Genomic DNA, 15,516 nt, shown 5'->3' on the forward strand with positions numbered 1-15,516 from the left:
CTGTGGATACTGCTGACTGCCACTAACCCGTACAGTTTGCAGCAGCTGCCCATCCATCTGTGGCAAAGGAGGGCAGAGGGGGCAGCAAATGGAGTGGAATGGAGGTGAACAGGACCGGCATGAGCTTGGGTTGTGGTCTTATCTCTGTATCCGTGTGTTAACAGGCCCATAGTTTGATGGGGGATGCAGAAAGTGGTGTCCCAGCCTCCGAGGCGCCCGTCACCACCATGACAAACACCACCAGCAGCTGCAGCAGCACCACCACCTCGCTGACGACCTGCAGACTGAAAGGCCCCAACCACCCAGGAATCCCAGTTCCCATAACCAGTGCATCCGCCTCTTCTTCCTCATCGGCAGCAACCTCCTTCTTCATCAGGTGAGCGCCTCGGCAAAACCGCTGTGAAACTTTGGACCGATGTGATTGTGTTGTTTCGCCATACAACAGTTTTGTTGGCACAAAATGTGTTTTACAGACGCGTTCAGACTTCAGTTTGTGCTCCAAACGGAAAACCGAGACGGTTTGCACAGACTTGCCTTTTTCTGCCCACTGAAGATGACGGTTCAGGTTGCTAGCCTTAGTGTAGGGCACCTATTCAGTAGAAATGTTGTTCCTACCATGCTTCACTTGTATTATTCTGTGGGATGCGCATCATGCAGCTAAATGAACCTTTAGTGACAGGCACCAGTGAATTCGAATAGATAACAGAGTTACATAAGTTTATAGAAAGAGCGAGTGTGTCACGAAGGGAGCTTAGAGTAAAGCTTAATATTGTTCTGAGGTATTTTATTACGTTTAGTCATTTTTTTTTGTTGTTTACGCAGACAGCTAAGGATCAGAACCACCAGTTCAGGCACTTAGTTCAGCTTAACCATTTGTGTTTTGGAGCTCGGAAATAGTTTCTGTCCTGTTTTTCTCTGGAAAATGGAAAAAGAATACGGAGCACTTTCCTTCCATCCATCCGTCCTCTTTGTGGTGGACTATCGTTAATAGTTTTCATGTGGTGGGCATTTATCTTATCGTTTATTGTGTTATATTTCTGGTCATGATAAGAATTTTGATCCATCAATTTCATTATAAATTCCTATCAGTGAATGAAACTGTCTTTTTTTTTTGTCTATCTGGATTGTTCATTTTATTATTTTCTTTGTTTGTTCAACGACATAAAGACATATTAAATGCAGTCATTTTGTGCAGGTAGCGATACAAAACACGCTGAAGAAGCATATTACAAATGGGCAGCGTTTGTGTGGCTATGACTGCTGAGCCGTTCAGTCACAGTTGCCTAAAAAAGAAGTTATAAATAGTTTCACAATACCACAAAGTATGATAAAACTTTAAGTCCATATTGCCCTCCCCAAGTTTTGGCAGTCCACTCAGTGCATACATCGCCTGCCTCTTCTCTCTAAAGAGAGCTATAGTGTGATGAATATTGATGAAGCTGGCTTGAGAGCGTTGTGTATTGAAACCCTGCTCCACAGGGGGCGTCAGGAAGCAGCGAGGGGACCTGTGGTGTGTGACAGGAAGCCCACAGGGGATCAGTTTGGAGCAAAGCGTCTCTCTGAGGTGTCCAAATGGGCTTTATCTTCCCAGTTTTCACAGCGCCAGAGTATATCAGTGCAACCATAAGCGCTTTTCTTTCACTGAGGGGGACAACCCAGATCCATAACTCAACATGCATCCTCCTACTTGCAGTGGATGTAATCAGGAGCTGCAGGGTTGATTTCTGATCTTGATTTATTAAATCTCATGTTTTCTTTGGACGTGAGCTCACAGCTCGCCGTCTAGTCCGAAAGCGTGTTTTTTTTCCCTAGTAGCTGGTGCTGATCGGACAGAGGCGTCCACCTTTCATCTCGTCCCAAAGAAAATCTGCTGCCAGCAGCTCCGTGTTTGACTTGGCCCGCAAAAATACAATCATCGGGGTCAGACTTAAACAACATCACAGTCTGCAGATAAAGAAAAAGGTAGAAGAGATGTTTTTCGCTTGATTTGAAGCACTCTCGCTTCCTGACCCTCTGCAGCTGTTCTCTCTCTGTAATTGCTGATTGAAACGTAAGGCCCAAAAAGCGAAAAACAAACGCATCAATCAACAGTGTTTTTCTTCGTCTCTACCCCATTTTGAAGGAGCAAAATTGAATAAAATAATTGTCCATCATATTTTCGGGTTGATTGAAAATTTATATGCGATTAGTATTCGTCTTTTGCTCTCCGAAGATTCAATTAGTGGCATGCGTGTGCAAATGCTGAAAGCCCAGCATATAGGAGGAGAATAAGCAAAGAGCAGTTTGTACCCCAGCGGAGTACAGACGCCTCTTTAGACTCTTGTCTGACATTTAGCAACACCGTCTCTTCTCAGAAATGTAATTTCAATTAGATCTCAATTAGTCTGAGCCTACCTGCTCCGGCTTAACCTCTGCTGAGAGACAGAAATATGAGCCTTGTCAACGTAAGGTGCAACATTTCAATGAGTTTTCTTTCAAAATTACCTCATTTTAAATGCACCTAATTTGTTTCATTTAAGATTTCCTCTGAGTAGAAAAACATTTTGAGAAACAAAATGTGCAAAAACAGCAAGAGATCAGATTCATGTTGTGAAGCGTGATTGTTTACCTCCAGTTGATCATTTCTGCTTCTGGGTGACTTGATTAGACAAATTACTTAATTATTTTAAAATTGATTCTTTAATCAATGGTGATGTTTTCCAGACTTATCAATTTAATGTTTGGGTAAAGTTGTAAATATGGTGCCTTTCCACATTTTCCACATTTTGTTCCATTGCAACCACAACCTTCAGTGTATTTTATTGATATTTTATGTGACAGATAAATACTAAGAGAAAAAAATGTGAAGTAGAGGGAAATTGATGGTTTACAAAGTATTTTACAAAAAAAAAAACAATTTGAAAGTGTGGCATGAATTTGCATTCAGTCCCTGTGAGGAAATATATTTCTGCAATCACAGCTCTTTTGGAGTGAAGGCAACTCCACAGCATGATGTTGCCACCACTTAGTAGAAATGTCACAATACTAAAATGTTAAACTCAATTCTGATTCGAAAAGAATATCCGACTCGTGTTTCAACAGGAGTCTTTCTGATAAACATCAGAAAAATATAAACAATTGCAGCATGACAAGTTTTTTATTTCATTAATTAGGCCAAATTAGTTGGCTTTTCTGATGTTTATCTATTTTTAAAATCGAAGTTCTGTGCTTCGGTTTAGCAAGACAGCAGACATTTAAAGTGCTAATATCTGTTATTGAAATATGTAGCTCTGATCTTCTTGCAATTCTCCAGTAAAGTGCTGATCATAGCAAAAGGTATAAGCTAACAAGCAAACCCTGACCTGTCTGCTGTGCTCCTCTGTCTTCATGCTTCATGCATTAAGTGAATATTTTACTATTTTTTTTGTAATAATTGCCACTCCTCTCCTTTGTCTTCCTTTTATTCATAAATGCAGAAAATATACTCAGAAGCGAGGATTACCTCTGGGTCAATAATGGCCAGTTGGCAATTATTCTAACTATAAAGTCGCAGGGAGATGGGATGAGTCCGGGGTCGAGCTCTGACTGGGTGGAGCGTGTGTCCGCATCTCATTGTGTGTGTTACAGAGGTGGGGAGGGGGTAATGAATTTAGAGCCGGCGTTCGGCTGAGTTGCACGTTAGCCACTGATTGCCTTGTGACGGAGCATATGATTAGTGTATTGACACAGTGTTGTGTAATGAAAACAGGGGGGGCTCTCAGCAGGGGCGAGATGGTGGAGCTAACTGCTGCTTCGCAGGTTCCTCCACCCACATCGCTGTCCCATCAACACCTGCTGATTGTGATGCTGTGTTTGCTACAAAAGCTGGGCTCGTGGGATTTTTGGGTGCACGGCGCCTCTGGGGGTTCCTCTGCTCAATTTGCAGCCCCGTTAGATCAGCAGGCTCACATCTACACAGCAGGATTAGACCGTTTTCGTGGTTTATTGATACTCCCTTGTTTATGGGTTTTTGGAGGACGTGGTGAGTCCATTTATCACTTTGTTTCCTTGCCATGGTCCAACCCTAGGGATGGCTGATTTACTTACTCTGATGACATAAAGAGGTAAAGAATAAAATGACTCAGAGGGCCACTGAGATTAAGGTGGCACACTAAAGGCAGGTGGGCTGCTGCAGACGCAGGGCGAACAGCTGTTTGCTGGAATGCAACCCTGGGGGGGCCGGGGGAGTGTAGCGTCAGGAGGAAGTGGTTTTATGGTCACCCATCGCTGTTTTGCAGCTGCTGCCCAGGTGAGTGTTTGTGTAGTAATGACTGTGATTGCGCAGGAATCCTCCTGTAATTATGGCAGCAGGTCCATTTAGCCTTGCACACACAAGACACTGCCTTTGTGTCAGCGACACACTCTGCCCTTCATCCCCCAGGCTGCTTGGAGTAACCATAGAAACATGTGATTAGCTCGTGGGAGTAAAATGTGACTAATTTTTCTTTCAAAAGTGGAGTGGGGAATTAGGAAGTTGCAATAGCCCACTCACGTCCAGTGAACTGTAATTTTGTCGGGGTGGGGGGGGCGGCGCATCTTTTCAATGAGTCCCACACGTTGGAAAGTGGAGGCACTGCAGGGTCACAAGTGCCTGAAAAACACATGTTGGATTACTTACTAAAGTCTATTGTCTATTCATGTGAGCTTAGGAGTTGGAAATGAAGTCAACAGAGTTCATCCTGTTTGTTTTTAAAGGGGGCAATGATGCAAACACAATGTGCATCAATCCATCTATCCACCCATTGTCTTCCGCTTATCTGAGGTTGGATCGTGGCAGTAACGGCACCCCAGTGACACTCTCCGAGACGATGTCGGGCCAGAAGGAATATGTAGGACCCAACCTGCAGGGAGCAGAATGCCCACCTTATAATGGCAGCCTGACCTCAGAGAAAGGTCAGACTGCAACAAACAGAGGAGATGTCGGCATCCTAATGCCGGCGTTGGAGCGACAAGCTTCTCATAACGAGGCAGTGGCTACTTAAATATGTGGCATTTCGGAGAAATTGTAGTCGGCAATTTTATAAGAGCAATGGATTCAACACTTTTGAATGATAAATAAAATTTTTGGTGAACTGAGTGACGCTGTGAGATCTCTTGTGCAGCCAGCTGCGCATTAACCAACGAGGCCAGTTCCTGCAAATGAGCACAGGAAACAGGCGTAATGTGAAATAGCGGTTTTGTGAAATACACCAATTTTGATACGACTGAAAAATCACTTCATCCTAATGCAAAAGCATTTTGTCCAAAAAACACGGGTTTTTCGTACTGGCGTGCTTCCATTAACTGTGTTTATTTTTGTAATTTCAATTTGAGCAATTTTATGATCAATGGAAACACAGCCATGGTTGTGCATGGTGGTTGAGCTGTGGCTCCTACTGGAACAGGAAATGCCCTCCACTTAGGCCGACCACCTTGCAGGCAGACAGACACTCTGAGGTCAGACATAGTGTAAGCCTGGGAACAGACAAACATCTGGAGCTTCAGGAAATGCAGTGGTTTTATTCTCTAACAGGTGGGGGGGGGGGGATCGGGGCAGGGACTCTAGGGACAGACAAAGCAGGGCACGACTGTGTTTGGATTGCTGCGCTGTGATTGACAGCAGGGATCTTAGGCGGTGACAAACAGACAGAATAGATTACAGGGAGCACAGGGGTCTGCTGAGCGCAGTTGGTCTGGCCCACATAGCCGGGGGATACAGACTCAGAGCAGGCCAGTCGCTGCCTGGGATGAATGTGCTTATAAATGCTGTCATTCAGAAGTTGAGCTTAGACTGATGCTCCTCTCTGAAAGCGTCAGGAGAGGGAGGTCTGCGTCTGTGGAGAAGAATATTGGATTCACTGCCATGGGAGTCAAGTAAGTTATGTTGCACACAGTGAAAACTGAGCTCACCTGGACGTGTTAGAGCCTTCCTGTGTGTGTTTGTTGGCTTGAATCTGCCCTGCGAGCTGTTTTTCTCTCTCTTTCCTCTCTCTCCCGATCTATCTTTCCTTGTGTGTCACACTCTTTTTTTTTTCTTTCTTTCTTTTTGCTCTGTGGAATGTGCAGTTTTGTGCTGCTGGAGTTGGACTGTGTGCTCCCTCGAGGTGAGGGGCTAATAGTTTTGTTGTCAAGCCGCGGCGAGATGGATTCCTCCACCAAGAGAGAGGGAGTGAAAAGCACACTGTATGGTATGTAGCTGTATTACATACAGCAGAAATCCAGGCTCTGTTTTTCTGAGGAAACGGCCACAACGGGGCAGAAGATGTTAATACTGTGCGTACCTCTGGAGACTGACAAATGAGAATTGACTCATATCAATCTGCTGAATCTGAGTAACACATGCCCACGGCGGCAAGTGGCTCATCACAAGTATTGAGTGGGAGCAAGGATGGCTGAGCTGGTATTTGTCTTTGTTTGCTGGTGGATAAAACACCAGCTGGCTTTTTTCCCTGTCATAATCGGGCTGATGGGACTAATGGTTCCTTCTGTGCGGCAGCTAACATTGGCTGCACCAGCTGAGGCAGCGAAAAGGCTGGAACCCGCAGAAAATGCCAGGTGTGAATTCATCCAAGACCTGTCGGGTTTCGTCAAGGCTGAGGTGTTGATGAAGGTTGAGCTCGGCCCTGCAGCCTAAGGGATCTGCACTTTTTTATTCACCCGCATGCAGCAAAAAGTTGCATCGCTGATTCAAAATCATACTGTACTGTAAATATCTGTATCCGTTTTTAGTGACGGATTCAAATTTTTTCATTTCCAGATTTTTTTTTTTTTTTTAACTTAAAGTCTAAACGTTTAACATCCATCCATCTCTATTTGTGTTTTGCTTTGAAAATCTGGGTCTGGAAAAATATTGAATGTTATCATGAGAAATCTGCAGAACCCCATTTACAGTATTGAGCCTTTGGATGAAAAAGATCACGTTAGTCTTGGGGCACACCTGTACAAATTGTACGCAGCAGAGAAGTGCATGTTGAATAATTCATGAGAGATTTTGATGTGAATTCTGTGTTCGGTTTACAGGAAAGGCAGCTGAAACTCTCAGGATTTGTTTTGATTGGCAGCAGGCTGTGGACAGTTTGTTTTAGAAATGTGATTTAGTTGGAAATTTCTATTGAGCGTGTTTGATTTAAAAGGCTTCTTTCAAAAGTGTGTGTCCTGGTGATGCGGCGCTCGCAGCCTCGGGGGTTGGGCTCTGTTATGACTGCCGGATCAGAATCACTTGTCCCTGGCATTATGAAAATCTACATAACTAGAAAGGAAGAATAGCAGAAGTTTTATCACGCTGATAACAGAGGGATATTTTGTCCCAATTCCCTTGTTCCACTAAGTAAATCCCCTGAGTCAGGAAGTGTGTCTGGCCCACTCACATGGCCTGAAGCAGTCAGTGAATGTGGGGATGACAAACAAAGAGCTGAAGTGCTGACACAAGCCTTTGCTCTCACCCTGGGTCCACATGTGTGGAGACCTGTGGGGAGCAGGGACAGCACTGCTGTCTAAACCTGACAGTTTCATTACACAAACAGAAATTAGTGGCAGAGATTTATTTTCTGTTGCGATTAGAGATGCACTGATCAGAGTTTTGTGGCCATATACAGTCACCAGCTTCATTAGGCTACAACCGACTTTTACGATTCTGATTTCTCTTTAAGCAAATTAAAAGAAAAAAGGATCAAACAATTGATTTTTACCTTCCTGCCGTGATCGGCTAAAAGATGGTGATGATTTTGAGCTTAGCGTCTTAATTGCAAGTAGCAAGGTTAGGGTAGCTAGCATGAATAAACCAGCTGTCTTTGTGTGTCCTTATCTGAACTCTTAAGATATTCTAAAATATGACAATATTTCCACAAATACCATGTTTCTATAAGACTGAAACCTAAACAGGATAAAACAGAACAACTTTGCTGCACTCCATTCAGCCTTCCTGTTGTCTGCTGAAAGGCTTGCTCTCACACGCAACCTGAACTTTTACATTCTGTGTTTCCTCTTTGTTCATTTTTTAAGTGCATCACTAACACTAAAAATAGCTAAAAATCTTCACAAACACCAGTCTCCAGACAAAAAAATATGGTTGTCAGCATAATGTGGCAGGATTTAGGTACAGTACATCAACTGATGGTAAACCGATCTTCAATTGAGTTTTTATCTGACTCCAGGCACCAACATAACTCAATCTATTGTAGGTATGTCACCTGACACAGAGCTGCCTTTGTCACTCAGGACTGTGGTGACATCAGTAAAAAAGGCTAAATTGTGTGCGATTAGCTGCATGTGGGCAGGAGAGGCCGTGCCCTGAACATCAATCCCTTTCCGGCTCAGTTTGCCTGCCCACGTCGAACATTCCCTGTCTAACTGGATAACAGTCCTGATGGCTACCCACGGGGCTCCATGATCAGTACATTAGCGTTTAGCTATCATGAGTATTTCTCTTACTCCCAGCCCGTGGAATGGATATTATGTGTCATGACTGTGGGGGCTCAAGGATGCCATTGAAACCTCTTTAGTGCCCCTCAGTGAAAGGTGTCATGCAAATGGAGTCTATTATCTTCGTCATTAGGAGTAGTTGCTTTCATGTTGTGGCTCAGACAGCGTAAGAGTGAAAATAGAAAGACTGGCAGATAAACTGTGCTGTGGAAGTTTATGACCTTATTGTGGGCAGTTGTGGAAAAGAGGCTCATGATCTCCTGTGAGCTGCCTTTATGTACTCCAATCTGGATAAACAAAGGTGTCTCCTGCTGGGGCGTCTCAGGCACCGCTGCTCCTCAGTGCTCAGCTGTGCCATGCCCTTCCTTTCAATAGGAACTACTAATATCTGCCTAATCACCAGTTGCAAGTTGATTTCCCCAAACACATGCACTTTATTTTTTGAGAGACGGACGTTTGCAGGACCTTATTCTGCTGAATGTTAACTGGTTGTGCTGGTCTTTTGATAGTCAGGTGATGTGATTACCACTGAGGGTTGGCGATTGTTAGGACAGGCGATTTAGCTTTTGTCTCACCATCCTCCAAAGCCAGACCGTTTAGTTGTGATTGCTGCTTTTTTTAATCTCCATCCATTGCTGGTGTTGCTGCAGAAGGGTTGAAACAGGCAAATGTGGGGGACTCAAACTAAGAAATGATGGGACTAATGAGGCTGCTGCAACACACATTGGTGTGTTGACATATATTATTACCTGGGAATGTACAAATTAACCTTTGACCTCTCTCTAAATTAATGTAATTAATACGAATTGAGGTACAGACACAGAGGAAACATAGTGACTAATGCAGATTTTATTCCGTATATCCACCACTTTGCACATCTTTGAAGGGAAATGCAAAAATGTGTTTTTGTGTCTCCCAATGTTTCGACGTCTCGCCATAAAATTAAAAGCTACAAAGGGAGTTTATCCCTGCTGTTTGTGTCACCACATTCATTGTCTTGAACAGAAAGGATTATTACCTGCAATCAGTTCATGACCTTGTATGTGAGAACCAGCTGCAGGGTTTTTTAAAATCTCTTTCTGCACACACACCAGTTGTGGCTCCCTGTGTGCGCTTGTTGGCTTTACGGATATGTGATGGAGGATGAAATGCTTGATTTGAATGAGACATCTGCAAACACATTTCTTCAAGATCAGGATTACATTAGGCCACTAACCCGTACCAAGATAGACAGAGGTTTTAAACAGTTACTGCTACAGGTATTAAGGAAGCCCAGGTTTCTTCATTAGTGGCCTTTAACTTCTGTATTATTGGCTACGGTGCCTCTCAGAGTCCTGCTGAAAATACTCCAGGTATTCTCAATGAGGTTTAGGCCAGGCTAGTTTACTGCCCATTCAATCACAGTGATACCATGATGATTAAAGCATATATTGGCACTTCTTATAGCGTGGGTATGTAACAAGTCCTATTGGGTTACATTGACTTTGGACTTGATAAACCACAGTGGACCCGCAGATAACATGGGTCCTCAAATCATCAGTGACTGGAGAAACTTCACACTGGACCTCAAACAGCGTAGAAGTTGTGCCTCTGAACTTTTCCTCCAGACTTTAATTCAAAGAGAAAGTCAAATTTTACCTGTACATTAACATAATACTTGTTGAATTTGGATCATTGTGCAATAGTGGCAATAGTTTTTTTTTTTTTTATTTTATTTTTTTTAAATTTAGCTCTGGTAAGATGCTGTCTTAGTTCAGGAGTAACCGAACATAAGGAGCAGACAGTTTGTAGCTCATGTGTATGGTGGCTCTTGAAGTACGTAGAGTTTTTTGCAGTTATTTGTGTTTTGTGTAGATTTTTCCGCTCCACTTTTTCCTTCCACTTATTTTTCTATTAACATACTCGGTGTTTTAAGCATCCTTGTATAGTAGCAGTGACCTCATGTGGCCTTCTCTCCTTGTGGCAAGTAGGCTGAGATTACATTATATTCTAATTTTAAGAGCTTCCAATCACAGTCTTCAAAATTTGCACAAATACATGCTTGAAATCTTTATGTGTTTTTTTACTGTTGGCATCGAGGTTATCACACCATGAGAATCTGGTAACACTCCATTCCATTGATTCCACCTTGCGTATATTGAACCCTGACGCCCCATCTTTTATCTAGACCCATCTTTTTTCATGCAGCACACCTGCACCTACTATCGTGGCTATCAGCGTGACTGTACAGTTCGTTTCGGTCGAACCTCTGTATAGTTTTCATTGGGTTGCCTGTTGGCTGGAATATAGATAAAAGATTAAGAGCACGTGTTGAAAATCCCCTCCCCCAACGCGTTCTGTCTGTCCCGTCAGTGCGCTGATTAATCACCCCCAAATGTTCTTAGCTGCCTGTGGGCCTGTTTGTTGTGATAGCCTCTGTGCGGAGAAGTGCAAATAAATAATCGCTAGGTGTCTTCCGCTGGCAGAAAGTGATTAATGAAGCGGGGAAGTGGAGCAGAAGTAAGCTGACTTTTACCCCTTTGCCTGTCAATCCTGTGCTCATCAAGGTCTTAAGTTGTGTTATGAATTAAATTAAAGGACAATATATTTGATTGAAGAATTGTCTCATGTGAATCACCCTCTCTAGTCTTTTGTCTGCAATATCCTGCTTCCAGTTGATGTTGTTTCAAGACAGGAAACATCATTCAGCCTGTGATGACTTGAGGTGAGTGCCAAGACATTTTTTTGTGTGCCCTGAGTAAAACCGCCTGAGGTTCTAGGGAGGTTTCTGAGGGAAGATGTGGGTGGGATGATGGGTAAACTGGAGTTCAACATGTGTGTGAAGGATATGAAGCTGTTCCAACCTCCCCGCAGCCGTGGAGAGGAGTGTTCAGCAGAATACCAGGAGCAATGTCTCAGGAGCACGGAGAAAATGCAAAAAACCCCCCAAAAAAACAGAGAGATGAAAGCAGCTGTTAATCTTCGTCAGCATGCCAGAGGTGGGGAGACTGCCGTCTGTGAAGATGGCAGGAGCATATCTTCATCATCATGTGTCACCTATCAGCTGAAAACCATATTTACCTCCAAAATTTTCACTTTCAACTGCCGGGAAAAAAAATAAATAAATAAAAATTGAGGCAACAGCTGAGTATTTTAGTGCTGCAGGTAGTCTGTCGCTGCTAATCTTCATTCACACTTCTGTCTCCTGTTGCAAATACCCTTTGGCTCTTTTCCTCTATAGATGCTAAATTTGTAAGCTTATCTCATCGACATACAAAAGGTCCTGCCAAGTCAAAGCGCAGTGCTTTGTTCAGTCCTTCGTGGCCAGTTAAAGCCACATTAGGAAGATGAGATCCTGAATGCTGGAAAGAACAATAAAGTGAACGGTGAATGGAATTATACCCACATATTTCCTTCCTGTGCTTGTCTTAAGCCATCCATAAGCCCCCTTTTGGCGAGACGTCTTAATAGCTTTTCAGTGTGGGAATGTGACAGATAAGTGGGTGTGTGACTCAGTCAATGGGTGCAGGGTGTGTAGTGATGCAGTCAGTTTCAGGAAAGAAGTTTTAAAAAATTACCTCGTTTCTATGCGATTAGGGACCATAATATTTTCTTATCCATCACAAATGAGTCAGCCTGTCTAGCACAGACACATAACTCTGATTTTAAAAGCAAACATATGTTTGCAGTTCAAGAGCTCTTATTTCTCCACAATGCTCAATGTATTTTCCAGAGATTTTATGTGACAGGCCAACACAGTGCAAATTTGTGTACATGGTTTTCCCACCTCATACCTCATAATTACCATCTTCCCACGGCATGATGCTGCCACCTCCATGTTTCACCTGGACCTGGTGTGCAGGGTGCAGTACGGTGTTTACTCCTTACACACAGCACTTTGCTGAGACCTTCACAGAACACTCAGATTCATCCCAAGAATAAATAACACACAAGTGAACTAGATTTACTAATTAAGTCTAGTTCTGCTGGTGACTGCTACATTACACTGTATTTAAGGGAATCAGAGTACACAGCATTATGCAAATGTGCACACATATGTGCTACTTTGTTTTGGTCTGTGACATAAAATGGCTCAGAAATATATCCAAGCCTGGGAATTTAACATGGTAGAAGTAAAGTGGTGTGAATACTGTTGCTGTACGCATCATGTTGCCAGGGTACTTTACATCCAAATATGTACAAAATACACTAAGCTGTTGCTACTTGCCAATGCTTGCATTTCTGTTTACACTGATATACTGTAGCACCAAACCAGACTTTCTTGAATATTGATGAGTTTTTTCACTTTTTGTCACCAACTGTTCCATTTATTCTTGGCCGACTGGGGATTCCCATCTCTGGGAATAAAGCAATTCCAAGCTGGCTGTGGCATAGTCCCAGCAATCTTTTTTTTTTTCCTCTCCCCAGTTTTTTTCTCAGGCAGAAAATGATTTACCTCCTCGTGGACAGCGCTTCATTGGCACGGAGCCAGGCTCACTGATCGAAGAGAGGACTTGGCTTTACACCCTGCTGCTTCCTTTCATGCTGTCTTATTCTGTTTCCTCTGCATCTTTCTCTTAATGTCCGTTCCCCCTAATTCATTTTTTAATCCCAGCCGTACCTTTGCACTGCCTACTTCAACGTTTATCAGTGACAGGCCCTTCCTTCCCATTTGTTTCTAATGACCCCCTGCTATTCTAGCTATCCTCCAGAGGATGCTCTAATGTCCCGTTTTCCACCTCAGTCCACAGTCCTCTTTGAAAAGCAGACTGTGACAGAACAGGTTTACAACCCGCTGGCAAAAATAGGAATTTTATTTGCAGGGTTTTGCTGCTTTATTCTGATAGCAGCGCTCCTTGACGACGCAAAGTGATTCAGATACGACAAGTCAGTTGCAGAAGGCAATGCCAGGCTTTGTTGGGAATCTTTTCTGACGCGACAACACATTGTGTTCACAGATGTTACATGAATGCATTTGGCCTTACCTAATTGGCTAGAGACTGGTGCAGCAAAGATGTGTGAGCAGCCTTGGGCTGACAGCAGTCGGCACACAAATAATGTACCATTTGATTCTCTGTGCGCAAGGTCAGACACTGTGCAGGGACAAAAGGCTTGCTGAACACCTTGTTGAAACAAAGAGCCTTTCCAGAAGGCTTGGTCCAACGTGCTTGGAGCACACCAGGCCGGATATTGCTCAGCAAAATGGACATCCCATTTATCGGTGTCTAGTTTTGTTGGGATGCGTTTATCTATTTCTAAGGATTTATAGAAAGACCATTAATCTTAGCCTGTAGCTGTCTGTGTATTTCCTGTAAAGGGCTCCTGACACAGAAGAGAAGAACCTTCAGACGGCCGTTACAGCTGCCAAACAGCAGAAAGCGAGCTTCCAGTCATTTGGAAGCTACAGATCTTTTGGACTGATAAGACTCAACAGACAGCCAGAGAAGCTTGCCAAAAAAAAAAAAAAAAAAAGAAAAAAGTTTTTTTTTTTTTCAAAATGTCTGGAAAGATCTCCGATTTGGCCAAAGCTAATCTGTATCTGAATGATAAGAAAACTCCAGTGAACGGAGCGAGAATCTGTTCCAGCATCTCCCGGTAGTAGCCTTTGTTGGTTTTTTTCTGTTTTTAAGAAGGGGATTGCACTTTTTTTTTCTTCAATTATCCTTTTTTAGCCACATTCCAAGGGTTTTCACAGGGCTGAAGCGCCAGGCAGTAGTTTCAAGCATCTTAGGATAGGAAAGAGGACGTGAGAAAAAAACTAAATGAATGTTTACACCAAGAGCCCCTTGATTGCAGGGAGATTTTAGAAAAGAGATGGGCTCATTACCTGACTAAATGTCTGAGCCACACAAGAGGACAAGATTAGGTTTGTCATGCACTAGACAGCCTGTCCCTTTGGTATCACCCCTTTTATAGCTAATGTGTAACATAGATGTGCATATTTAATTAGTTCTTTAATGAATAAAGACCTAAGCTGCGCTCTGAGACAGGTACCAAAAGAAGTTAGAGGAAATTATGAGACCTGTCCGAGCTTTTAGAGCCACTATAATTCAAATGCAGTTCCAGTAAGACTCCTTCATGACTGTTATTTTAATGTCTTTTAATTTCTAATGATGCACTCGCACTAATACTGTTTCGGGATGATATGATGCAACAAAGAAAACATAAATGAATCTTAAAAATAATCATTTGATGAGCAGGGTTCAAATTCAGACTCAAGCATTTACGGATATTTGATGAAACATTGCATATATGTGGCAATCAACAAGCTTCTGGCATCATATTTGTTGGTTTCTAGGAAATTATCTTGTTTTTAAGCATAAATCATGCTGTTTCAACAAGGTGGAAGTCAGTGGGACTCCATAAGTTTAATGTTAGCCTTCTTTACGCATAAGATAACCAAATCTGATGCTTGTGTAGGATGAATGGAAACCTAATCTGACCAAACAATCAACCTCTGATAGAAAATTCAATTGGATATTTCAGAAAAATCCCTGAACCATGAAAAAATAAGTTTATTATAAGATGGAAGATGCAGGAACGCTATCCACAACGATGAGAGTTTAAAACTGACACTATAACATGTAATTATAGTGCACCCTGTTACATCGTTCCAGCAACCAAACTTTAGTTTTTAACCACCTCTCCTTCGCTCAATCCTCGCTGGCTCTTTCTGTTTACCTCATGTTTATTAAGCTCTTTTTAATCCTTGGCTCCTTGTTTGTTCCTCCCTGTTTTTTTTTTGTTTTTTTTTAAGATGTTTTGAGTTCTTCATTAAAACTTATTTCCTGGTATTCCTCTGATTTTTGACTTACATTTTGGCCAAATTTCTTACACACAAATTATAAGACTATTTCTAGATGTAATTATTTATGTGAATAAATTTGAGAAATTCTCCATGAAATTCTGACTATTTCCTTATTTCACAAGTAGTTTATGTTCTATAATCAGAAAAGAATAGAACAAATTCACTTATTACACTGATGCAAATCTTGAAAGTCAGAAAGCTCCTTTCCAGCACCATATTTATATACAAATTGCCATCAAACTAGCAGAGTTTTCTCTCAAAGTAAAAAGCAACTATTATAGATGAAAAACTGTTTATCTCAAGTAGAGCAA

General features: G+C 42.4%; 1 protein-coding gene across 4 annotated transcripts in view; it reads left to right on the forward strand.

The window, feature by feature from the left end:
• kif26ab (kinesin family member 26Ab) overlaps positions 1-15,516 on the forward strand; it is a 79,813-nt gene that overhangs the window by 40,051 nt on the left and 24,246 nt on the right. For 3 of the 4 annotated variants that reach the window (XM_015034191.1, XM_015034192.1, XM_015034193.1), the window contains exon 4: positions 165-376. In XM_015034191.1, coding sequence (XP_014889677.1) covers positions 165-376 — 212 coding nt within the window. Of the gene's footprint in view, positions 1-164; positions 377-5,721; positions 5,872-15,516 lie in introns of those variants that run through there. The other variant, XM_015034194.1, reaches the window with a different exon arrangement.

The sequence above is a fragment of the Poecilia latipinna genome, unplaced genomic scaffold (genome assembly GCF_001443285.1).
Source record: "Poecilia latipinna isolate Pla-1442-1.1 unplaced genomic scaffold, P_latipinna-1.0 Scaffold290, whole genome shotgun sequence".
In the NCBI taxonomy this organism is placed as follows: domain Eukaryota; kingdom Metazoa; phylum Chordata; class Actinopteri; order Cyprinodontiformes; family Poeciliidae; genus Poecilia; species Poecilia latipinna.